General features: G+C 44.0%; 2 protein-coding genes across 3 annotated transcripts in view; one reads left to right on the top strand and one right to left on the bottom strand.

The window, feature by feature from the left end:
- Positions 1 to 5,427, top strand: part of LOC106600066 (dynein, cytoplasmic 1, intermediate chain 2a) — a 10,595-nt gene extending 5,168 nt beyond the window's left edge. For both annotated transcript variants that reach the window (XM_014191408.3, XM_045714833.2), the window contains exons 8-15: positions 60 to 185; positions 257 to 403; positions 1,796 to 1,909; positions 2,012 to 2,145; positions 2,245 to 2,389; positions 2,633 to 2,773; positions 2,859 to 2,984; positions 3,074 to 5,427. In XM_014191408.3, coding sequence (XP_014046883.1) covers positions 60 to 185; positions 257 to 403; positions 1,796 to 1,909; positions 2,012 to 2,145; positions 2,245 to 2,389; positions 2,633 to 2,773; positions 2,859 to 2,984; positions 3,074 to 3,187 — 1,047 coding nt within the window. In that variant the 3' untranslated portion in view covers positions 3,188 to 5,427. The remainder of the gene's footprint in view (positions 1 to 59; positions 186 to 256; positions 404 to 1,795; positions 1,910 to 2,011; positions 2,146 to 2,244; positions 2,390 to 2,632; positions 2,774 to 2,858; positions 2,985 to 3,073) is intronic.
- Positions 3,477 to 26,611, bottom strand: LOC106600069 (electrogenic aspartate/glutamate antiporter SLC25A12, mitochondrial). The gene is made up of 20 exons (XM_082973092.1): positions 26,465 to 26,611; positions 25,673 to 25,921; positions 25,442 to 25,558; positions 15,797 to 15,856; positions 11,807 to 11,952; positions 10,514 to 10,629; positions 9,780 to 9,919; positions 9,311 to 9,457; positions 9,070 to 9,208; positions 8,712 to 8,805; positions 8,545 to 8,629; positions 8,386 to 8,470; positions 8,133 to 8,291; positions 7,652 to 7,704; positions 7,426 to 7,506; positions 7,136 to 7,276; positions 6,897 to 7,035; positions 6,647 to 6,805; positions 6,475 to 6,565; positions 3,477 to 6,379 (listed from the first exon to the last, which is right to left on the bottom strand). Exons 1-20 carry the CDS (start codon positions 26,609 to 26,611, stop codon positions 6,136 to 6,138), a joined length of 2,592 nt encoding a protein of 863 aa, XP_082829218.1. The 3' UTR covers positions 3,477 to 6,135.

The following is a 26,611-nucleotide window of genomic DNA, read 5'->3' as shown; positions in this document are numbered from 1 at the left end:
TACACTTCTGTTTTACCCCTGTTGACTGCTGTTTGACTGCCGTCTGCTGTTTGATTCAGTACTCTGAGCTGCTGGTGGCCTCCTACAACAACAATGAAGATGCTCCACATGAGCCGGACGGAGTGGCTCTGGTCTGGAATATGAAGTATAAGAAGACCACACCTGAATACACCTTCCACTGCCAGGTACACACACACACACACACACATCCCACCGCTCTGTGAATATAATTCTCTTCTCTGTGTCTCTTCCCCAGTCTGCGGTGATGTCAGCGGCGTTCGCCAGGTTCCATCCTAACCTGATTGTGGGTGGGACTTACTCAGGCCAGATCGTCCTGTGGGACAACAGAAGCAACAAAAGAACATCTGTACAGAGAACTCCCCTGTCTGCATCCGCTCACACGGTAACTCATATACACTACAAATGAACGTTGCTGACGGGTGTATAAAGTCAAGCACACCGCCGTGCAATCTCCATAGACAAACATTGGCAGTAGAATAACCTTACTGAAGAACTCAGTGACTTTCAACGTGGCACCGTCATAGGATGCCACCTTTCCAACAAGTCAGTTCGTCAAATTTCTGCCCTGCTAGAGCTGCCCCGGTCAACTATAAGTGCTGTTATTGTGAAATGGAAACGTCTAGGAGCAACAACGGCTCAGCTGCAAAGTAGTAAGCCACACAAGCTCACAGAACGGGACCGGTCCGTGCTCAAGGACATAGCGTGTAAAAATCATTTGTCCTCGGTTGCAACTAGGGCTGTTGTGGTGACCGTATTACTGCTACACCAGCGGTCACGAATCATGAAGGCAGTCAAACTCCACATGACAATTTAGTCACGGTAATTAGGCTTCTCCAAGCTCTGATGCTGCTGACGGTCATTAGTAGCCTACTAAACTTGCTAACTGCCTGGTACTCAGCACTCTATTGTCCCTCTAATCACTCTGACATCAATGCAAATGTATTCGAAAATCAAATCAAACACTTCATGAGAACCCATTAAGCAAATATTAAGCACATTGCTTATCATTACAACAGGAGTATAGCCTACCTGGCTGGCATGACAAGCTTCCTCCATTCCCTATTTAAGTGTATAGATTACATGTATTTTTCCCCCTGCCCCTGCTGAGACAATATAATGGTCCATTCTAACTCAAAGCGAATTTCACACATATTATTTAGTACATGCAAAGACAAGATTAAATCAAGAATAGTCTTATCGGTGACAATATTAGCCTCATTTGTGAATGATGTCCAGTTTAAGGCAAGAAACAATGCCTTTTTTTAATCATAGTCGCACACCTCATGTAGCCTAGCCCATAGGCCTATATGTTTTGATAAGGTTTGTATCACAACTAAAGTGGCCGGATATTGGTGTGGAAGAACTTAACTGGTCTGCACAGAGCCCTGACCTCAACCCCATCGAACACCTTTGGGATGAATTGGAACGGCGACTCCGAGCCAGGCCTAATCGCCCAACATCAGTGCCCAACCTCACTAATGCTCTTGTGGCTGAATGGAAGCAAGTCCCCGCAGTAATGTTCCAACATCTAGTGGAAAGCCTTCCCAGAAGAGTAGAGGCTGTTACAGCAGTAAAAGGGGGACCAACTCCATACGAATGAGATGTTCATATACTTTTGGCCACATAGTCAACATTTAGCGCTCAATAGCTTTCAAATTGTGAAAATGTTTAGATATTATTTTACGGGTACAAGCTACTATCAGCTAAATATAGACTGGACTGTGTCATGTTAGCTAAATGGAAACATCACCCATTTGTGTCCTGTGATATTCAGCACCCGGTGTACTGTGTGAACGTGGTCGGGACCCAAAACGCTCACAACCTCATCAGCATCTCTACTGACGGAAAGATGTGTTCTTGGAACCTAGACATGCTGTCTCAACCACAGGTACTACTGCAGTGTGTGTGTTTGTGTTCTAGGACATTGCGAAGTTAGTGTTTTGGCAGTCTTAATGCTGTGTGTGTGTGTGTGTGTGTGTGTGAGATACAGGACAGTCTGGAGCTGGTGTTTAAGCAGTCTAAGGCAGTATCAGTGACCTCCATGGCGTTTCCTCTGGGTGATGTCAACAACTTTGTGGTTGGGAGTGAAGATGGATCAGTCTACACCGCCTGCCGCCACGGGAGGTGTGTGTGTGTTCATAACTTTGCGGACATCACTTTGTGGCCAACACCAATATGTGTGTGTGTGTGTTCTAACATTGTGTGTGTGTGTGTCTGTTACAGTAAGGCAGGCATCAGTGATGTGTTTGAGGGACACCACGGTCCAGTCACTGGACTGAGCTGTCACAGTGCCGGGGGCCCTGTGGATTTCTCCCATCTCTTCATCTCTGCTTCCTTCGACTGGACCGTTAAGCTGTGGACCACCAAGGTAACACACACATACGCACGTCTTCTTCTGGGAGCCGTCGTAGTAGAGTATGATCACCCTCCAGGTGTCGTGGGGTCTGGCTGGCCCTGGGTCCGGAGGTGGCTGAGGCAGGTTGATCCGTGATCTGCAGCTTCTGTGGCAGTAATGGTTCGTTCTGTGTCCCGGGAGTTGTTGTTACTGGCACCGGTTACTTTGCTTCGCGGCGACACACACTTACCCTTTCTCCCCGTTGTCTCTCTGTAGAGTACCCGTCCTCTGTATTTGTTTGAGGACAGCTGTGACTATGTGTATGATGTCATGTGGTCTCCCACACACCCCGCCCTCTTCGCCTGTGTGGATGGATCTGGACGCCTGGACCTGTGGAACCTCAACAACGACACAGAGGTACACACACACACACACACATTTATACGCACAGTGCAAAACAACAGATATGCATATGAACAATGCAACATTGTGCGTGTCCTAGGTGCCCAGTGCCAGTGTGGTTGTGGATGGGTCTCCTGCTCTGAACCGTGTTCGCTGGGCTCACTCAGGGAGAGAAATCGCTACAGGAGACTCAGACGGGCAGGTGCTGGTCTACGACGTAGGAGAGGTGAGATTCATCCCTTATGCTGAAGCTCTTGATATACCTGTGTCATACCTGTGTGTAACCCATGTGTGTATATTCTCTCATTTCCACAGCAAATCTGTGTGCCCAAGGCAGATGAGTGGACCCGTTTTGTGCGCACGCTCGTGGAGATCAACGAGAACCGAGACGAAGGAGACGAGCTCGCCGCGCAGCGCCTACTCGCCTGATCACCATGGCAACAGGGTTACTTTGGGACCACGCCCCTCTTGCTTCCAAATCCTCCCTCTGGTTGGAGCAGGTGTGATGTCTATCCCTCAGGGTTGTAGAACGTCAACAGTGTTCTGTCCACAGCTCCTCCAACTCAAGTCCTTTTCTAAATATGCAAAACGTACCTTTTCCAGACGTATGTATGTTCCCTATGGGCTGACGATGTGTGTTTAACTGATGGTGAAGAACAGAAAAAGATCACCCATGCTATGCACATTCCAACCTTCATAGACAAGGACAGCCATGTCCTCAGGTTTTAGCAACAATTTTATTTATCCATGCTTTTATAATCACATTCGGTTGCACATATTTTAAACATCACATTTCTGAAGATAGCGTTACTAATATCCCCTAAACCTTAATTTAAAAAGCCTTTTTTTTCCTCTCCTAACTAAAAATATTCTTCACAGCAAGTTATGAACCAAAGTTAACTTTTTCTTTGAAAATGTAATGTACCTGTAGGGGTCTTAATAGAAAAACAGTTTTGGTCTCCTTCCTGAAAGCATGAATAATGAAGTCTTCCCTCATACGAAGATGTGGACCCAAGCAGAGCCATAGATACAGTACAGTGCCTCCGGAAAGTATTCAGACCCCTTGACTTTATCCACATTTTGATACGTTACAGCATTGTTCTAAAATGTATTAAATAAATACAAATCCTCAGCAATCTACACACAACCAAAAACAGGTTTAGATATTTTTGCAAAAATAAAACAGAAATACCTTAATTACATTAGTATTCAGACCCTTTCTTATGAGACTCGAAATTGAGCTCAGGTGCATCCTGTTTCCATTGACCATCCTTGAGCTGTTTCTACAACTTGACTGGAGTCTACCTTTGGTAAATTCAATTGATTGGACATGATTTGGAAAGGCGCACAACTGTCTATATAAGGTCCCATAGTTGACAGTGCATGTCAGAGCAAAAACCAAGCCATGAGGTTGAAGGAATTGTCCGTAGAGCGCCGAGACAGGATTGTATCGCGGTACAGATCTGGGGGAAAGGTACCAAAAAATGTCTGCAGCATTGAAGGTCCCCAAGAACACAGTGGCCTCCGTCATTCTTAAATGGAGGTTTGGAACCACCAAGACTCTTCCTAGAGCTGGCCGCCCGGCCAAACTGAGCAATCGGGGGGAGCAGATTCTCTGGTCTGATAAAACCAAGATTGAACTCTTTGGCCTGAATGCCAAGCACCACGTCTGGAGAAAACCTGGCAACATCCCTACGGTGAAGCATGGTGGCAGCATCATCCTGTTGGGATGTTTTTCAGTGACAGGGATACTAGTCAGGATCGAGGGAAAGATGAACTGAGCAAAGTACAAAGAGATCCTTGATGAAAACCTGCTCCAGAGCACTCAGGGACCTCAGCCAGGGGCGAAGGTTCACCATCCAACAGGACAACAACCCTAAGCACACAGCCAAGACAACGCAGAAGTGGCTTCGGGACAAGTCTCTGAATGTCCTTGAGTAGGCCAGCCAGAGCACAGACTTGAACATCTCTGGAGAGACCTGAAAATAGCTGTGGAGCAATGCTCCCCATCCAACCTGACAGAGCTTGAGAGAATCTGCAGAGAAAAATGGAAGAAACTCAGAAGTGCCAAACCTGTAGCGTCATACCCAAGAAGACTTGATGCTATAATCGCTGCCAAAGGTGCTTCAACAAAGTACTGAGTAATGGGTCTGAGTACTTATGTAAAATGTAATATTTCCATTAATAAATTAGCAAAGATTTCTACAAATTCATTTTTGCTTTGTCATTATGGGGTATTGTGTAGATTGAGGGGGGGGGGGGGGGACTATTTAATCGATTTTAGAATAAGGCTGTAACATAAGGGGTCTGAACACTTTGCCAAACTCTCCATGTACAGTGCCTTCGGAAACTATCCTCCATGTTGTTGGCACCGAAGGCACCACATTCTAGTTAGCATTCCAACAAGACTTTTGTCAGAACATTGTCCATTATAATTCTCTGTTGGAGTTTACCGAACTCTGTATAGATATGGTGTGTATCTATTACATTTTATGATAGAAAAATGGATTACATTTTATCTGTATGACAAAGTGACCAAGTCTAGTTTTCCACCAAAACTATTGGTTAGATTTTGCTTGGCCATTTTTGCTGTTCATTCTCCTTGAAATTCATTTTTTTCAGGTGTGAAACTAAATTATTTATTTCAATAAAATACACTGAATGAATTTAAGTTACCTAATCCTTTGCCCATGATTCTCCTCAATAAACAGTTTGAAAAGGTCTGTACATCAGTAAGAGTGATTCTCAAGAGACGAAGGCTCAACGTCAATCTAACGTAACTCCAACATTAGTCACGTTGCTTTTTAACGTTACTGAAACGTTACGCTATCATGGGATTACCATAACATTGTTCTCCAATGTTACATTAATATTGCTCTAACATCAGTAATAACGTTCCTCTCCAGCTGTGTCACGTCTCTGTACAGCAGATCTACAATATGTACAGTAACTTCCTGTGCAAGGCCCACTTAGAGTAAAGCCTTACACATGCCCTCCAATCAAATATCTCCCACACACTGTCCAATCATAGTAGCCCCCCCAAAAAATTATCATATATATAAAAATGAGAGCGAGAGATCCTTTCAAACCACTGGTTTCATATGAAAAGTGGAACGGAAAGAAAAAAAGGAGAGGTGCATGTAGCCACGGAAGATACAACAGTAGTGTTCAGGTTAATGCTTGCTTCAACAATGGACCTACAGTCAGCTCTCCAGGACCAGGGTTAGAGCACTAGAGTAGACCCTGGGGTGTTTATAACTGTGCACATGGCCCCTAGGAGTGTACATTTTGGTGTACATGGCCCCTCAAAATGAGTGTGTTGATCAGTATGCATGTCTGTCTAAGTGCATAGCCTCTAGAGTGGTGGTGGCAGGCAGTTAGAGGCCAGTCTTTAGGGAGGTGGAAGCCTCCTCTTGAGGGGGGGCAGAAGAGGGGTCAACGGGGTCAGGGTGAATGGAGACCACTCCGGAGGACTTGAACTTGGGCAGGTGGAGGCCAAACTTGTTCTCCACGCCAGCGAAGGTGGCCGCGGCCAGACGGTAGCCTCCCACGTGGTCAGCACTGACCGGAGGAAGCTCAGCGATACGAGATTTAGGAGTGGGCTCAGACCCTGCCACACGACTGGAGAAAGAGGGAAATGAGACATTGGAGCTTAACTAACAATGGCACCTTGAGTGATAACAGTGGGGAGTGTGTGTGTGCGCGCATGTACTCACTGTTCTCCGAAGTCCACAGATAACCACCTCTGTAGAAGCTCATAGGTCACCAGAGTTACTCCAAACTGAGGAGAGGATCGACACATACGAGCTGGGGGGGGGAAGAGAGCGAGACAGAGAAAGTGAATTCCCATTTGTGTAGTCACTGACACACAAACACCACAACACACACCTCCTGCTCCCTTCCACAGTGCTCCAAATCCCTCCTCCTGCGCGATTTTCCTGAAACAGTCCATGACTCCAGTGTAGGTAGTATGTCCCGCCCTCGCTGCTACCTGCAAGCGAGTCTTGATGACATCAGCAGGTGTCACCAGGGAGACAGCAGGGATGCCTGGGAAATGGAGTTAGAAAGGGTGTCACTTGAGACCATGACTGTTTTTGACAATCAAATCAAGTAGAATAGGTCTGTGAAGCGTGTGTACCTCCGATGGCTCCAGAAGCTAGCAGCTGTAACGGGCCTAGTCTACCCTGCTCGTCTGCAAACTGAGCCTTGGTGTGGGCGTACACTGGGAAGAAGATGGCTGAGAACGGGATGTCTCTCAATAAACATGCTTTAGCGCCCTACACACGTAAATAAAATACATTACTTTCAAGCAAAAGGCCTTTTGTTTACCAAAATACAAGAACAATGACACCAGACGTAATGGCCACACACGCCTACCTTGTAGAGGCCGAACAAGCCAAGGTCTCGGATGACACTGAGGGCGCCAATTCTGGGTCCTGTTGTGATCTCTCCTGCCACCTGCAGTCTGATCTTAACTATCTCCAGCGGGTTAGTAAAGACCACCTGGGAACCCCCTGCCTGCAAAGAGAGAGACATAAGGTGAAATGAGTGCGAAAGACATGGAGGGAGGGAGGCTACCACAGCTTCCCATTCAGGTAGAACAGAATGGGACGCATTTAGAGTTGGGAAGTTTGACAGGAACAGGTTTGGTCGTCGGCCATACTCACACAGGCTCCGGCCAGCACCTCAGCAGCGAAGGGAATGGTGTCGTCTTTACCAGTGAACTTATCTCTCACAAAGTCATTCATCTACAGGGAGAACAGAGAGAGAGAGATAATCATCAAATAAATACTACAGAGAGAATAGTCAGGCATGTCTTAAACAGAATACGTGTTATCTTAAGGTGCACATCCATAGTCGTTGGCTGAGTGGAGGGGGAGGAGTTAGACTCACCGTAAGTTTGATTGCCTTCTCTGGAGCCACGCCTATGAGCTGGGGAAGAAGACCTGCAGGGCAGCATGGGAGATTGAGTCCACATATGACATGAACCATGTCTCATGACGACTACAGTTTCTTAGGGGAGAAGGGAGGAGAAAAGAGTACGAGGATGAAGGAAAGGTGAGAATTAAAGAAAGGAAGAAGAGAATGGATGGAGGCCGGTTTAGTGATGCAGTGTGGGTGAGCCAACAATAAATGGCCGTCTTGCAGTCCTTTTTCCATCCACAGAAGAGACAGCAGAAATGCAAGGGCAGTGCAGAAAGGCAAAAATAGCAGGCAATTAAAAAAAAAGAGGACCAGGAGAAAAAAAAATAGGGACGGGAAGGATGGAAAAAGAGGTAAAGAGCAGAAGAGAAGGATGGGGAGGAAAACAGCAGCCAAGAGGGGAAGAAAAGCGAGCAGAGAGCAACCAAGAACGCACAGTGTCCGTCCGTACCTCTGTAGAAGCCAAAGAAGCCTTCGTAGCGCAGCACCTTCTTGGCACAGTCAAAGCTGTTCTTGTACATGAGCTCTCCTACGAACGAGCCTGTACTCCTCTGGTTCTGCATCCTGGTCTTCACCAGGTCTATCGGATACACTGCCGTGGCTCCCGTAGCTAGAGACACACACCTAAGTGTGCTATTGAAACTAGGCAAACATATATATATTTTTTTTAAACCAAGTACCTCACCTCACCCCCAGTCCCTTACCTCCAGCAATGGAGCCCAAGCTGAACCGGTAGGCCGACTCTGCGGCCTGCAGCAGTACGGACCTGGAACCATCACCCTGGCTCTGCTACACAGAGAGAGGAGAGTTTGACCTACATGCACACTCGCTCACTCACACGAAGTCACACACACGTCTCTTACCTGTTTCTGTAACTCGGCCAGGTGATAGGGCAGCGCTCCCTCCTCCAGCGGGGCTATCCTCTCAATGTCAGCAAAGTTCAGACGCCTGAGACAACACAGCGTCATTACCACAACACTCTGAACAAGTGTGTATTCAATACGAGGCTTTTAGAGCAGTGTATGTTTACCCAGAGTGGGAGTGTAGGCCTGATAGCTGGTACAGGATGTCAATCTCCATGGGAGAGACCTGGCCAAACCTGTTGGCAGCATGGGCAAACTCCTCTAGAGAGAAATGGGTTAATAGTCTGCGAAAGACAGACAGACAGACAGACAGACAGACCTTGCCAATGCTCTCTTCCAACATGACAGTTCTCATGCTGGCAGCTAACAGACGACTGGCAAAGTGGGATCACGCTACTCCTCTCACACGTCTGGAGCACTTCTGACCTGCGTGTGTGAGTGTGTGTGTGTGTGTAAGGGTATACGATGGGAATGTGTGTGTGGGTATACGTAAGGGCCTGTATAGGCAAGGTGCACGCATGTTACCTTTAGTGACCTGTGCGTCCTTGCGGGTCCCGGCCAGCGTGCTATAGATCTTGCGGATCAGCTCCATGTTGTTGAGTAGAGAGTTGAAGGCGTTGAAGTAGGAGAAGCTGACCATGTGAGAGGTGCTGCCCCCCGCAGCCTGGCAGGACAATCGCACAGAGGAAGGGGTTAGAACAGGGATGCCCTGTTTGTAAACACGCGGACTCTCTTATCCCACACACAGTCATACACTCTCTCTTACCGAAACCAGGTTTTCCTCCACAAACAGTGTAAGCATGTGGTGTCGGATTGTGGCCATGATGTCACTGAAGTCCACGGCAGAGATGGTGCCGCTCTTGTTCTTGTCCTTCTGGGCAAAGGCCTGGCGTGCATGCTCCAACTGCAACTCCTGTAGGTAGAGAAGAGCGTGTGCAGTGCTTCCACTAGGATATTTTTCAACAGTGGTGGCAAAGTTAACGTGGGGCGTGGTAGCGGGCGAGGCCACTGGCATAGTTTGAGATGCCCTCTTGGCCGGAGACAAAATGTGGCCGTTTAATAAAGCTACATTTCCTACACATTTGCCACGGGGCGGAGAGAACACTGAGTTTTTAAAGCAAATTTCCTGCAATTATACACATCATGCCATGTTTTTATGCCATCTGAATGTCACACGGGCAATATGTCACCGCGTGAGCGCCACGGAGCGTGTGCATGCATGAATGAGTGTATACCTGTAGAAACTGGGTGAACTCGAGGTAGCCGAGGCATTTCTTGCGGTCGTGTCCAAAGTGCAGGCAGATGAACCCACAGTCCCAGTTAAAGGGGATGTGGTGGTGCACAGTGGTCTGGATGAAGATGTCCCGCACATTCTCTGTTCAAGGGATGGACAGATCGAGAGAGCCATAGAATTAGAATGAGCAGAATGGACATTCCCAGTCATTGCAACGTTATGTGACGGGGAGGAACGGCAGCCATATTAGTTGTGCCGTTTTAAAACGTCTTCACATCATCTCGCACTTTCTTTCTGTGCATCCGTGAACACCGGGACAATATCGGTTCTGCTCATTCTATGACAGACCAGCGTTAACCTATATTCAGACGTCAGATTAAAACAGTGGCATTTAGGCTGAGTTACTGTGCTAACGAACCATAATTGGTTCCCTTTAGGCGTGCCATGCACGCGCACACACGCACTAAAAAGTGTTTGAAAGTGAGTGTGTGTATATAAGAGAGCATATTAGTGTGCCAAGTCTCAAAGCATAATCCTATTAAAAAATAATAATAAATAAAGATTCTCTGGTACTTGTCTACTTTTTAGCCAGTAGTTCTGAAAGAAGCGGTCACGAGCTAGAAGTGGTCCCTGAAAATCGCATACTACGTCACATATGTGCATTCGTTTGCGGGCTGGAAACAATTGAAAGCAGGTAACACCACCGCCCCAACATACACACAGTCATGTACGTACCAAATGAGATGTCTCCAGTGCCCGTCTTGTTAAACAGCTGGAAGACTACGATAAAGAGAGCGTCCGGAACACACAGCACTGACTCAAACGCCAAGAACTCCTGGAATGAGATCAGCCTGTGTGTGTGTGTTTTTGTGGAGAAAGAGGCAACGTTAAAACAATACGCGCGATGCCATGAAGGACAAAGCTTCAGATACACGAGATCCAATCAGAGGGAGAAAGGTTCAGCTTTTACTGAAACATCAGAAAAATGTCAGCAATAATGTCGGGAGAGATTAGGCCGTGCACTATTTCTTCAAATGACTCCATGCATTTCAAATAGTGTAAACCAATTATAATGGATTTCAAGTCATTTCTCTAGACTTAAGTGAAAAGTAAAAGACTCATTGGGGATTCGCTGCTTGTAGGTTGTTACTTTTAACCAGCGCTGAATGACAGACGTGTGCTTCATGCCCCTGCAAGACATACACACTTTTATCCATTACATGACTGCCTAGGTTACAACTTGTTGACCCTTGTAGCTAAACAATGAGTGAAACTTCACTTACTATTTTTACTGTTTACATTTAACCTTTTTTTAGCTAGGCAAGTCAGTTAAGAACAAATTCTTATTTACAATGAAGGCCTACCGGGGAACAGTGGGTAACCTGCCTTGTTCAGGGGCAGAACGACAGATTTTTTTTGTCAGCTCGGGGATTCGATCCAGCAACCTTTGGATTACTGGCCCAACGCTCTAACCAATAGGCTACCTGCCACTCAAAAGATTTGTTCCCTGACCAGGAATCGAACCCGGGCCACGGCGGTGAGAGCGCCGAATCCTAACCACTAGAAAAGGCACACATGTTACTTTGAGACATTTGACCTTGAAGGAGTAAATATTTTCAGAATAACATGAATCATTAACTATTTCATTCTCTCTCATAAGAGTGGATTAAGTGCATTGAAAGGGCTTGTGCAGTGTGTGTGTGTATAACCTAATCTATTAGCAGCTTCTTGTTCTTAGACCAAATAACATCCTAATTAACTGATCTAAGCATCACCATTGAATATGTGTGGTTATGAGACCTCCATCATTCCCTACTGCAGGAGCCTTCTGCACAATGAAAACAATCTCCCATGGTTGATGTGGAGAGGGAGCACGACAGGAGACAGAAATAGAATGAGAGTGAGACAGAAGGCTAAGCATGATCAACTGTTAACCATGTACTTGGTGGAGACAGGATAAAGGGAGAGAGAAAGATAGCGAAAGAGATGGATGAGCGAGATAGCGGGTTAACGTAGGCAGCTCGTCACCCGTCCTTGGTTGTGTCGGCTACACCGGCGATGAGCTGGACCGTTTTGGGGTTGTGGTGGATGTGTGTGTGCAGGCCCAGGTACTTCTGCACAAAGTCCCCCGGGGTCATCAACTTCTCGCCATCTGCATCTACAACACTGGCATGCTGGGGGTGGGGGGGTTACGACAGAAACAGCGTCACTTTGGGTTTCCTGCTAAACACTGACATACTGAGGTGGATTAAGACAGAAAGGGTCCTTGACCTTACCCATCACACTGGCATGCTAAGGTGGTTGAGTGTGATGAGGCTCTTATTACTTCTGCCAGAGTAGACATGCAATAAGGACATTGATTTTGTTACGGCAGTGAATAACTGAAATGTCTACGAACAAGCCATGAACAATCAAAAAAAAAAATAGGCTATCACTCTAAATATAACTAAAAAAGGTAATTATGAATGACTTGTCCTGCTGCCAGCTCACGGTGGACTATTATTTATAAAGGATTCCGTGTCCAATCCCTTAGACAAGGAATTTTGCAGAGTATTTTTTTTTTGGTCTCTTTATGTAACCTCTCCAACACTTTGTGAGCCATCTTTAGACAGGTGGGCTTTTAATGAACGTCTTCACCAGCTTTGTTAACCCACACGAGGCACTGACTGCTTTCAAAAGAGCGAGGGCGTGTCGTTCAAGCACATCATGAAACTACAGTACACAACTGAGAACACACTATAGAAGAGCCTTCGCTCAGGTTCCCGCTCAGGACCTTCAGCATGGACCTCACTGTATAGCCTAATGTACAGTCTGCTGCCCCACACTCATCTTGCAAGGTGAGACATACAGTTTGGACACACCTACCTCATTCCAGGGTACATTGTATAATAATAGTGAAGACATCAAAACTACAAAATAACACATATGGAATCATGTAGTAACCAAAAAAAAAGTGTTCGACAAATGAAAATTATATTTGAGATTCTTCAAAGTAGCCACCCTTTGCCTTGACAGCTTTTGCATACGCTTGGCATTCTCAAGCCTGCTTCATGAGGTAGTCACCTGGAATGCATTTCAATTAACAGGTGTGCCTTGTTAAAAGTTCATTTGTGGAATTAATGCATTTGAGCCAATCAGTTGTGTTGTGACAAGGTAGGGGTGGTATACAGAAGAACAGCTCAAATAAGCAGAGAAATGACAGTCCATCATTACTTTAACTTCTCTGGGAAAGGGAGGCAGTATTGAGTAGCTTGGATGAATGAGGTGCCCAGAGTAAACTGCCTGCTACTCAGGCCCAAAAGAATATGCATATAATTAGTAGATTTGGATAGAAAACACTCTGAAGTATCTAAAACTGTTTGAATGATGTCTGAGTATAACAGAACTCCTATGGCAGGCAAAAACCTGAGAACAAATCCAACCAGGAAGTGGGAAATCTGAGGTTTGTAATTTTTCAAGTGATTGCCTATCCAATATACAGTGTCTGTGGGGTCATATTGCACTTCCTAAGGCTTCCACTAGATGTCAACAGTCTTTAGAACGTTGTTTCAGGCTTCTACTGTAAATGGGAAGAGAATGAGAGCTATTGGAATCAGGTGTCTGGCCATCTTCTCAGTCACGCACACGGGCGTGAGCACGAGCTCCCTTCTCTTTCCTTTATGAAGACAAAGGAATTGTCCGGTTGGAAAATTATTGAAGACTTATGATAAAAACATCCTAAAGATTGATTCTATACATAGTTTGACATGTTTCTATGAACTGTAATGTAACTATTTAGACTTTTCTTCTGGACTAAACTCGCGCTCTTGTGAATTTGGAATGCTGGACTAAATGCGGGGAAAAAAAGGAGGTATTTGGACATAAAGATGAACTTTATCGAAACAAAAACATTTGTTAAATTGGGATTCCTGGGAGTGTATTCCGATGAAGATCAAAGGTAAGTGAATATTTATAATTCTATTTCTGACTTTTGTTGACTCCACAACATGGCTGGTATCTGTATGGCTTGTTTTGGTGACTGAGCGCTGTACTCAGATTATTGCAAAGTGTGCTTTCACCGTAAAGCTTTTTTGAAATCTGACACAGCGGTTGAATTAAGGAGAAGTTTATCTTTAATTCTATGCATAACAGTTGTATATTTTATCAACGTTTATGATGAGTATTCATGTAAATTGATGTGCTCATTCACCGGAGGTTTTGAAGGCAAAACATTTCTGAACATTACACGCCAATGTAAAAATGGTGTTTTTGGATATAAATATGAACTTTATCGAGCAAAACATACATGTATTGTGTAACATGAAATCCTATGAGTGCCATCTGATGAAGATCAAAGGTTAGTGATTAATTTTAGCTGTATTTCTGGTTTTTGTGATGCTTCTCCTTGCTTGGAAAATGGCTGTGTGGTTTTTCTTGTCTAGGTGCTGTCCTAACATAATCTAATGGTATGAATTCGCCGTAAAGCCTTTTTGAAATCGGACACTGGTTGGATTAACGAGAAGTTTATCTTTAAAATGGTGTATAATACTTGTATGTGTGAGAAATTTGAATTATGAGATTTGTTGTTTTGAATTTGGCGCTCTGCTATTTCACTGGCTGTTGGCGGGGTGGCTAGCGTCCCACATTTCCCAGAGAGGTTTTAAGACATGAAGGTCAGTAAATCCAGAAAATGTCAAGAACTTTGAAAGTGTCTTCAAGTGCAGTCGCAAAAACCATCAAGCGCTATGATGAAACTGGCTCTCATGAGGACCGCCACAGGCAAGGAAGTTACCTCTGCTGCAAAGGATGTTCATTAGAGTTAACTGCACCTCAGATAGCATCCCAAATAAATGCTTCACAGAGTTCAAGTAACAGACAATTGTTCAGAGAGACTGCGTTAATCAGGCCTTCCATGATCAAATTGCTGCAAAGAAACTATTACTAAAGTACACCAATAAGAAGAAGAGACTTGCTTGGGCCAGGAAACACAAATAATGGACATTAGACCGGTGGAAATCTGTCCTTTGGTCTGATTAGTCCAAATTTGAGATATTTGGTTCCAACCACAGTGTCTTTGTAAGACGCAGAGTAGGTGAACGGATGATCTCTGCATGTGTGGTTCCCACTGTGAAGCATGGAGGTGGTGTGATGGTGACACTGTCTGATGTAATTAGAATTCAAGGCACACTTATTAACCAGCATGGCTACCACAGCATTCTGCAGCGATTCGCCATCCCATCTGGTTCGCGCTTAGTGGGACCATAATTTGTTTTTCAACAGGACAATGACCCAAAACACACATCCAGGCTGTGTAAGGGCTATTTGACCAAGGAGAGTGATGGAGTGTTGCATCAGATGATCTGGCTTCCACAAATCACCTGACCTCAACCCAATTTAGATGGTTTGGGATGAGTTGGACCGCAGAGTGAAGGGAAAGCAGCCAACAAGTGCTTAGCATACGTGGGAACACCTTAAAGACTTTTGGAGAAGTATTCCTCATGAAGCCGGTTGAGAGAATGCCAAGATTGTGCAAAGGGTGGCTACTTTGACAAATCGAAAATATATTTCAATTTTTGGGGGTTACTACATGATTCCATGTGTCATTTCATAGTTTGTCTTCTATTATTCTACAATGTAGAAAATAGTAAAAATAAATAAAAACCATTGAATTAAGTTTCAACTTTTGACTGGTAGTGTGTGTGTGGTGCTCGACTTGTACTGAAATGGGTGTCAGTACTCATTTTGGGTTTATATTTAGGTGTAGGACCTCCACAATACTTTTGAGCTAATATTCTGTAAGAGTATCAGGAGTTCAAGCAGCAGAACATTTTGAGATTCCGGTATTCAACTCTGGCGAACTTCTGCCCAAATCAAGCACTGTGCGTGGTAGGTTGATTCAGTCACACAGCTCCTTACAAGACACCCGCAAGCTAAATGACGTCAGACCTCTAATTAGTTCACCCTAGCCCAAAATCTTTCCACAATGAAATGAACTATACAGCAGGCATAAAAGTGAAGGACAACGAGAGATGTTCTTACCTTCTGAAAAATAACCTTCAGCTCGTTCGGGTCCGCTCGTTTGGTGGATTGCACCTGCCAAGCAATACGAATAATAGTATAACGTTAAGGTAACGTTTCCCAAACTCGGTGCACGTTTTGGTTCTTGCCTCACAGCTGATTCAAATAATCAAGGAATCATCTAGCTGTGATCATTTGAATCAGCTGTGTGGTGTTAAGGAAATAAAACATGCACCGAGTTTGGGGAAACGCTGTATTAACGCATCATGACTTTGTGCAGCGAAAACACAGTGAACATATTTATATAGCTCAATTCAAACAGATCAGCAGTTTTGCTTGATGACAACTAACGTTATCAGTAATAAATAGTATCTAGCTGGTGACAATTGGATAAAACAACTGAAATGCCTTGAAGTTGTGTTCTTGCAATTAGAAATAACAAATTTAAATATTTCAAAAGCAAGCAGAGGACTTGAAAGATTGCTATCATACGAGACCGATAATTATTTGTCAAAACGAATGCTAATGAAAAAAACATCACACAAGCTATTATTAATGTGTAGGCGAGTTGACCATGAAAAACAGTGCTTCTAACTAACGAAAGTAGTTGTTTTCCAAGTTGTGTTGCTAGTCTTATAGCTATCTACTCAGATGAAGACACAAACCATTCCAATGACTCGTTGGGTTTAAAACCGCAAAGAACAGATCAGACAAGTGGGTAGTTGAGTGATGCGGTTGTCATTATTGTACAATATTGCCAGTTGTATGTAGTATTGCAATGTAATTAAAAAGATACGGCTGTGCTAGCCTTATCGCTAACTGGTTTGTGGCTGTTCATTCAAGGCCAGAGACCGGGCGTTAGCGCAGTCAAATGATCCCTGAAACTATGCACAACGAAACAGATAAAACATGTAGACTACATTAAAAACTATTTCTATAACGTAAAGCAAGCAATGCCGAAGTCACCTCGACCGCCATACTGGTTTTGACGTCACGTATAGTCGCTGGCGCAAACGCTTTCACTGGAGAATTCCAAATAAATTAAATTAAAAAGCGATCTCCGGTGCAATTTGAGACGATTGCAACAAACCCGCTAGTCTAGTGCAGTGTGTCCCATCTGTCTTTTTGTACCAAAAAAAAATAATGAGGTGTGTTAGCTGTAGTAATCGTGTGCCAACATTCCACGGTTTGAGCATTCTGTAGATGTTGTAAGGATACGTCTTTTTGCACAGGTTTGAAATCTGAGCCTGAGAACAGACCAACTCACTGACCACAATTCAGATCAATTGACCAATTAACCTGGCCACACAAATCGTTTTGAGTTTGGGAAAACGAATAGTAAACCAGGTGTATAGACCTATAGGCTACACATCAACCAATTATTTAATGACCTGTAGGCTCTCTGAGACTCGCGCAACCTGGTAGACTGGAAACCCTGAAGCAGTAATCCAATAATAGCCATACCAACTCTACATTTCAAAATGCAAAAAATCTTTCTCTAGAAACACGGCAAACCTTGACTCAATATCTAATCATTCAGTCAAAACACTAGCATATGTTTTCTATCCAAGAGGAACATATAGTCAATCATAACACGACTTTCAAAATACGAACATTTGATGGCATTACAAAAATGCTTTACTTTCATGTTTCAGTTCTACCTGCATACAATAGACGATATAAAATCCATTGTTTTTTTTATAATTCGGTTACCTTTTACTGTAAACCACTCTCCATTTTTTGGTTGAGTGTCGAATGTGTGCATTTTTAGCAACATACTATCTAAAAGTGAATGAGTCATATTTACTTTATAGAATGTACAGTAGAAAAAAAATAGTGACAGAATTGCTGCAGTAAAAGCTTTATTAGCAAGATGAAATTGCTGCCAGTGATCAACAAAAAATCCAACATTCATTGCCTTTGGTTCCAAATGTGTAAAAATAAAACACAATTACAGTAAAAAAGGCACAGAAGGGAAAAAACACAAAAATGCTCGCCTTGCACCTTGTTTAGAAAGGCTTGGCATGCTTTATCCACCCCTGAAAGTCTTCAGCTGAGATGTCTCTGCAGACGTCTTCCATTGCATCCAGGAGGGACATTTGGTCATGTGGTCGATGATCATACACTTTCCACCTCCCGGCAGAAAAACATTCCTCAATGGGGTTGAGGAAAGGCGAGTGGGGGGGGGGGGGGGACCATTTTTGGATGGGCTGCAAACCAGTTTGTGAATTGTGGAATGCTACATTGTCCCATGCAATCACAAATGTCCTTATGTTTCCTCCCACCTGTTCCCTTTCTGCTTCTGGCACCAGGTGTTGGTGGAGGTCATCTAAAAACAAAAGAAGGAGCTCAGTGTTGTAGGGACCAATCTGGCATTTCTGCAGGACCAAGCCAGCACTCGAGATTGCAGCACACATTGTGATATTTGCTCCTCTCTGACCCGGCACATCAACTGTGGCCCTTTTCCCGATGACGTTTCTTCCCCACCGATGTGTTTTTGAAAGGTTAAACCCTGCCTCGTCTACATAAATTATTTAATGTGGGGTCTGATTAGCCTCCAACTCCATGACTCTCTGAAAGAAATCAGACACTGTATGTGTAAATGCTTTTCAGTATGTCCTACTGTATGTACTGTAACCCATGTTAACATGTAGAGTAGAATAGTGTCCTACTGTATGTACTGTAACCCATGTTTACATGTAGTGTAGCATAGTGTCCTACTGTATGTACTGTAACCCATGTTAACATGTAGAGTAGCATAGTGTCCTACTGTATGTACTGTAACCCATGTTAACATGTAGAGTAGCATATTGTCCTACTGTATGTACTGTAACCCATGTTAACATGTAGAGTAGCATAGTGTCCTACTGTATGTACTGTAACCCATGTTTACATGTAGAGTAGAATAGTGTCCTACTGTATGTACTGTAACCCATGTTTACATGTAGAGTAGCATAGTGTAAAACTCACTATAGAACAAGACATATTGGATAGACATCATACCTGGACGTATTGGTGCCGGAGTTCCTTGACCCGCTCACTGTTCCTTTCAAAAGGAACTGTGCACAACTGTTTCATTCGAACTCTGTGTTTGGTCAGAGTCCGATCAATGGTAGTCAGGCAGATGCTTTCCACATTGTGAAATACCAGGTTGTCCTCTACAATTCTGGTCTGAATTTCTCTCAGTTTTATTGCATTGTCAGCAATGACCAATCCTACAATGGCATGCTCTTGGTTTTCACTGAGGAGCTTTCCTCTTCCCCCAGAGGGAGGAAGACGTTGCGTCCTTTAGAGAAACAAAAATACAACATGTGTATTTGCATTGGGACTGGTGGCCTACAGTTACTGTGGGACATAGCAACAGTAATGATAGAAGAAGCCCTTGTGAAATGCATTACTTACCTGTTGGTTTTTTGACAATTCTGGATAATGGAAGCAGGTTGACTATTTGAGATTAGGCTGGACTCTTTCACCAGCCTCTCTCAGTGATAGACCATGGTATTAGGCTGGACTCTTTCACCAGCCTCTCTCAGTGATAGACCATGGTATTAGGCTGGACTCTTTCACCAGTCTCTCTCAGTGATAGACCATGGTATTAGGCTGGACTCTTTCACCAGTCTCTCTCAGTGATAGACCATGGTATTAGGCTGGACTCTTTCACCAGTCTCTCTCAGTGATAGACCATGGTATTAGGCTGGACTCTTTCACCAGCCTCTCTCAGTGATAGACCATGGTATTAGGCTGGACTCTTTCACCAGCCTCTCTGTGATAGACCCTGGTTTATCACATGGTCTATGATGGTGGCTCTTATTTCATCAGTGACAACAGCTCTTACTCTCCTTTGAACACCACCACACATTCTTACTCCTCTCCCCCTACCTCTCCTTCTCCCTTGTCCTGGTCCGACTACTCCTCTGCCTGGTCCAGCTACTCCTCTGCCTGGTCCAACTACTCCTCTGCCTGGTCCAGCTACTCCTCTCCCTGGTCCAGCTACTCCTCTCCCTGGTCCAGCTACTCCTCTGCCTGGTCCAGCTACTCCCAGCTACTCCTCTGCCTGGTACAGCTACTCCTCTGCCTGGTACAGCTACTCCTCTGCCTGGTACAGCTACTCCTCTCCCTGGTCCAGCTACTCCTCTCCCTGGTCCAGCTACTCCTCTCCCTGGTCCAGCTACTCCTCTCCCTGGTCCAGCTACTCCTCTCCCTGGTCCAACTACTCCTCTCCCTGGTCCAACTATTCCTCTCCCTTGTCCAACTATTCCTCTCCCTTGTCCAGACATTTTTTTTCTCTCTCTCTGCTCGTCTGTGTTGTTCGGTATCCACATTGAACAAAATAAATCCAGAGTCCCCTTTTCACTGTGTATGTCCATGTAATTGAAATAACTTCGACATCTGGCTATGTCTTCGATTGAGATTAGAATCAGCTGTGGTTGGTCTATTTTACACAACTTACAGTAAATCAGCTATTTCTCAATGTTTCAATGATCTGTTCTTTCAAAAATGCTTATCAACTGTTTCAAGCTTTTGAGCTGCTTTTGTTGCAGAAGTAGAGGCTTTATATTATATTGAAGGTTTTGAACATTAGGTCTTCATTTCTGGAATGCTGTGTGCAAGCATTTGTAAATAAGACAAGAAAGATCCATACTTTTGGTATTGTGTAAGCTTGTATGTAAAGAAAATGTAAGCATTTTAGAAACCTGTTGCATTTTCTGTGAAAATAACATAAATTGTGTTAATGATATGGTCCACAACAGAAAGATGTTGTGCTAATTGTGTTTTGAAAATGTGACTACAGATTGGAGAAAAGGATGTTAGCGATTGTAAAAAAAAAAAAAAAAAAAATCTAAAAAGGCGTTGCATCACCACGAGCTACCAGAACAGCTTCAAAAGTGCCATGGCATAGATTCTACAAGTATACCTAAACCATGCCAGGAAAATGCACCCCACACCATAACGTATGCCTATAGGGCATACAGAATACACCTGGAATACACCTGGTTTATTATTCGTTTTCCCAAACTACATTTTTTTTTGGTGTGACCAGGTTATTTGATCAATTGATCTGAATAGCGGTCAGTGAGTTAGTGGTCTATTTTCATGCTCACATTTCAAACCCGTGCAATAAACGTATCATTACATCACCCATGGAATGCTCAAACCGTGGAATGTTGTCACGCGATCACTACAGCTAAATTAACACACGACACACCCCAACTTTTAGCACAAAAAGACAGATGGACACACTACACTAGACTAGTGGGTTTGATGCAATCGTCTCAAATTGCACCGCATACAAATACAAATAAATCTGCAATACGAAAACCAGCCCCAATCAACCATAGAAATATAATCCATAGATGGCACTTCCCATTCAAATCAGGACTGGCATCCATTGCTAGTGTACCCATTAGTTTAACAGTCAAATTGCCAGGGTAAGAGGTTACAAAACCCTTTTATGGATTATAAATCTATGGCCACAAGGAACAAGCTGTAGCCTATATTTGGCACACATGCTTCCCAAACTGCGGCCTTCCCGACTGTAGGCATACAGGTAACTGCCAAAATAAAGGAAACACGAGTAAACAAGGGATACAAAGTATATGTTATGGAGTGTGAGATTCATTCTCCTGGCATGGTTTATGTCTACTTGTAGAATCTATGCCAAGGCACTTTGAAGCTGTTCTGGCAGCTCGTGGTGATGCAACACCATTTTAGGACACTTTGGTTTGGTGTTTCCTTAATTTTGGCAGATACATGTATGTGCTTGTGATAAAATTTCATCCACAGTTATTTTTATAAACTATTGATCATCTGTTGCTAAATTTTGCTCTCTGCTGTATTTTGAACATTGAGAGCGGGCTCCTGTAGTTGGATAAAAAAACAATTATACATTTAAATTTTATAAATATATATATATATATAAATATATATATATATATATATATATATATATATATATATTTTGTTTTGCCTCTTGGGCCATCTACGGGCTTGGGCCCAGCCCGATGTCAACCAATCATTTAATGACCTGTAGGCTCTCTCTGAGACTGAAACTCGCACAACCTGGTAGATTGGAAACCCTGAAGCAATAATCCAATAATTAGCCTAATCCAAATGCTGTAATCCTATACCTTGTGAAGGCCATTTCAACTAAATAATGGCCCAAGAGGCAAAACAAAATATATATATATATATATATATATATATATATATATATATTTATAAAATGTAAATGTATAATTGTTTGCTAGATTGTCTATAGGGCCTCATTTCAAATTCCAAGTTTTTCACATCCCATTGTTCACCAGGTTGAATAAAAATCATAAACCAAATTTGAAACACTGTGTGTAAACTTTCCCCCTTTCCGCTGATCTGACAGTTTAAAACTGACTCTCTCGCTTTCTTTTTCTCTCTCTCTCTCTGTCTTTCTCTCTCTCTCTCTCTCTCTCTCTCTCTCTCTCTCTCTCAATTTCAATTCAATTGATTGGCATGACTTAACAATGTACATATTGCCAAAGCTTACTTTGGACATTTAAAATATTAACATAATTAATAATAATCAATATTGTCAACATTGTCAACAGGAACAACAATAACCAAGGGTCAGAATAACCAGAACAACCAGAACAATAACAATAAGCATAGAGGACATGTGGAGGTTGGTTGGTCTGTCAGACACTCCCTCATTTTATGGCAGGCAGCAATGTAGTGCGCTGCCAACCCACAGCTCTCTGCGTCCTCCACCAACAGGACAGGTAGCCTATCCTCATCAGAGAGGTCTTTGGGGAAATGACACTCTAATTGTTTTATATTTTTTACATTTTGTCAGGAAATACAGCTCTGTCTCAGGTTCTGCTGTGGTGCCGTGGTTGCACAGACTTTCCTCTAGAGGGAGCCATGTTTTCATGTGTCTACCCTTCTCAATAGCAAGGCTGTGCTCACTGAGCCTGTACTTTGTCAAGGTTTTTCTAAGGTTTTGATCAAGAACCATGTTCAAATAGTTTGCCATGGTGTACTGTCGATTTAGGGCCAGATAGCACTGCATTTTGCTTTGTGCTTATGTTTCCCAATAAGTAATGTAGTTTTGTTTTGACTGTGTTGTAATTTGGTTTATTCTGATTGATTGGATGTTCTGGCCCTGAGACTTCAGTGTGTTAGCAGAACAGGTTAGTGAACTCAGCCCCAGGACCAGCTGGATGAGGGTACTCTTTTCTGTGCTCAGCTCTTGGCATTGCAGGGCTTGGTAATGATATGAGAGGGGGTCACTGTATTTTAGATGTTTCCAAAACTTAATTGCTCTTTTTAAAATATTTTTTTACTAGTGGATATTGGCCTAATTCTGCCCTGCATGCATTGTTTGTAGTTTTCCTTACAGAACTCTGCATGCAGGGTTTCAATGGGGTGTTTGTCCCATTGGGTGAAATTTTGTTTTGCAAGTGGACCCCACATCTCGCTGCCATAAAGTGCAATTGGTTCAATGACACATTCAATTCGTTTTAGACACATTTTAATAGGTATTTCAATTTGAATTCGTTTTTTAATGTCGTTGCGTGCTTTCTCTCTCAGTTCATTCACTGCATTATTAAGGTGTCCATTTGAGCTTATTTTTAAACCTCAGTAATTGTAATGTGTGCAGTACTCTATATATTTTGTACCAATTGAGAACTTTTGTTCAATTCCCTGAGATCTGGGTCTTCTCTGGAAAATTATTTTAGTATTTTGGGGGTTTACTGCCAGGGCCCAGGTGCTGTAGGTGACAGCAGGCATGGGTCATCTGCGAAGAGCAGGCATTTAACCTCTGATTGTGGAAAAATACACCAGGGGCTGAAGATTTTTCTCGAATAGCGGCCAATTCGTTTATGTAAATATTGAAGAGTGCAGGGCTCAGATTGCAACCCGGGCCAAGGCCCCGCCCTTGGTTAAAGAATTCTGTTATTTTCTTGCCAATTTTGATGCTGCACGTATTGCCAGTACACATTGATTTAATTATTTCATATCTTTTATCCCCTACACCACTTCCAATAACTTTGTAGAACAGTCCTGTATGCCAAATAGAATCAAATGCTTTTTGGAAGTCGATAAAGCAAGCATACATTTTGGTATTATTTTGGTGGACATGTTTATCTATCAGGGTGTGTAGGGTGTAAATATGATCGGTCGTGCAACGTTTTGGTATAAATCCAATTTAGCTTTTACTCAAAACATTGTGCTTATTAAGGAAGTTTAAAACTCTTACATTTATAATACTACAGAAAACCTTCCCCAGGTTACTGTTCACACAAATGCCTCTGTAATTGTTGGGGACAAATTTGTCTCTGTTCTTAAAGAGTTGGGTTGAGTCCTTGATTCTAGATGTCCGGGAAATAACCTACACTCAGGATCAAATTAAACAGTTTTAATATAGCCAATTGAAATTTTGCACTAGTGATTTGAGCATCTCATTTAGGATGCCATCAGGTCCGCATGTTTTTTTTTTAATTTGAGAGCCTGAAGTTTCTTATTGAGCTCCTGGTCAGTAATTGGGGAGTCCAATGGATTTTGATTGTCTTTTATAGATTTTCTAATCCATTCAACTTCTCATGAATTTGGCATTGTTCTGCGTTTGCATCAATTTGAATGGTGTTCCATAGTGTTTTAAAATGGGTTGTCCATATGTCACCATTCTGTATCGCTAATTCCTCTTGTTTAGATTTTTTGGGGGGTTTTCCAATTTTGCCAGAAGTTGTTTGTGTTTATGGACTTCACAATTTGTGTCAGCTGCTTGCTGTTGTACTGTGTTTCTTTGGTTCTGAGTGTACGTTTATAGAGTTTTAAAGTCTCACAGTAATGAATTAGATTTTGTAGTTCGGATTTGTACCAAATTATCAATCCTCCAGAGTCTCTGCCTCTACTGACAGAGCTGTGTTGGCACAATTACCTCTCTGTAGCCTCTGGGACAGTGAGTGACAATATCTGCCTTACACCATGTCTCCTGCAGAATGATGACGTCAACATCTTGAAGATTTTTTTTGAACTCCATTGTTAAACTCTTCAGTCCAATATTGATGAGTTTAGGCCCTGAATGTTCCACAGCAAACATTTATTCTGTTATATATATATGTGTGTGTGTGTGTGTGTGTGTGTGTGTGTGTGTGTGTGTGTGTGTGTGTGTGTGTGTGTGTGTGTGTGTGTGTGTGTGTGTGTGTGTGTGTGTGTATTTCTATTCATTGAACAAGTAAACTTTTAGTACAATAGGTGTGTGCGCATTTAGTGCAGTTTAGTGTAGATGTTTTGGAGGAGCAGTTTAATCTCACTCAATCCTACAGAGTTCTCCTGTCCTCTGAGGACCTCCGCGTAACTGCGCTGGTCCTGCTGTTGGGCCCTGTGGAGTGGACAGGGGCCAGGTCTGGGCCAGGGGGATTCCTCTCTGGTCTGGTAGAGGTGGAGGTCTGGTGCGGGCTAGGAGGCTTGGCCTGGTCAAGTATGGCTAAGCCGATGGGGGTGGTGATGCTCTGGTGGTGGATGGGGCCTGTGGGGTGCGCTAGGTCTGGTATGGCGTTGAAGGGGCCTGGGGCTCCTTGGTGGTGCAGTGGTCTGGTAGGGGTCTCTGGGTGGTCCTCTGTCCAGTGCGGCATGGGGTGTTTGTCTACCAAGTGCCACACCCTTTAGAGACTTGGCAAACATCCCTACTGTCTGCTTCCTCAGGTGGGAGTGGTCGTGCAGATGCTCTGGGGTGATTGTTGGGTGGTGAGCCATGTGCACGTTTGGGAGTAGGCCACACCCTCTGGTGATGTCAGCGTTGACTTTCTGAATGGTACAGGGATGAAAGTCTTTGCAGGGCAGCAGAGTGGAGATGGTGATGTGGGAGTTGGGGAACCACTCAGAGGCCCTCTCTGCTACTCTGTTGACCAGGCTGCCTACTCTCTCCTGCTCCTCTCGCAGGTTGTTGGTGCCGGTGTGAATAATAATGTGGCCTGGTGTGCCAAAGTCAGGCTGGGACAGGATGTGGAGTGCATCCTGCATTTTTGGGCACCATATTTTGCACACCTTGTGGTGGGGGAAGAGTTTATCCTCTTGGATGAATTTCCCATTTGAGTCAATGAGGATGGCCACCTCAGTGGGTTTTACCAGAGTAGTGGGTTTACTGTCTGGGGCTGGAGTACACAGGGCCTGTGTACAAGGAGGGGTGTGTCAGGGGGGGCCAAAGAGCTTCTCTCTGTAGGTGTCCCCATGTGAGCCTCCTTGTTGACTGGGGTTGTGGGTAAAGGGTGGTCGGGATGGGGGAGGGTTGTGGGTGGGTCAGTGGGGGTGTTAGGGGTGGTTGAGGGGCTGCAGCTTCTCTCTAGGAGTCTACAGTCTGTTCTCTATAAAACAGCACCCTCTTGATGATAGACAACTATTTTGCCATCTCCTCCATTGCCTGCACTATCTCTCTCATGGTGGCCTTTACCTCCTCAAGCGCTGTGGTAAGGCAGAGTTCTTCAGCTGGGTCCTGCACTGGTTGATCTGGTCCTGTAGAAGCTCTGTGTCTGGGCTGGAGATGGTGTAGCTGGGGGGCTGCTCCTTTAGCTCAGTAACCCATACCTCTAACAGAGCCAGCCTGTCTCTCAGCAGGCTGATGGTAGTGTGGTCATGTCTCTGGTGGTCGTAGGCAGGCGGGGGGGGGGGGGGGGGGAATAGACCTGTTGTGTGGGTCTGGGCCTGGGCTCTTGCTGTTGGAGAGCCTGAGGTGAGGGGAGAGGTCGAGGTGCTGTCCTTGTCCTTTTTGGTTTCCGCTATCTTCCTTGGGGTGGGGAAGTCCTGCACAAAAGAGCTGAGTGCAACCTCACTGCCCTGGACAATAACAGTACTTAGAAGCAT

The sequence above is a fragment of the Salmo salar genome, chromosome 03, assembly GCF_965601325.2.
Source record: "Salmo salar chromosome 03, fSalSal1, whole genome shotgun sequence".
NCBI lineage: Eukaryota > Metazoa > Chordata > Actinopteri > Salmoniformes > Salmonidae > Salmo > Salmo salar.
Note: the sequence above shows the minus strand (reverse complement) of the source record. Positions and strands in the feature narration are given on the sequence as shown.

What these genes read in the sequence shown, in the direction of transcription:
- LOC106600069 (XM_082973092.1), bottom strand. Translation starts at nt 26,611, where the DNA reads ATGCTTCTAAGTACTGTTATTGTCCAGGGCAGTGAGGTTGCACTCAGC. An exon ending in TGAAGGTTATTTTTCAGAAG is followed by an intron (nt 11,953 to 15,796) that starts GTAAGAACATCT and finishes CCCCACCCCCAG; the next exon opens with CATGCCAGTGTTGTAGATGC. An exon ending in AGTTCACCCAGTTTCTACAG is followed by an intron (nt 9,458 to 9,779) that starts GTATACACTCAT and finishes CTCTACCTACAG; the next exon opens with GAGTTGCAGTTGGAGCATGC.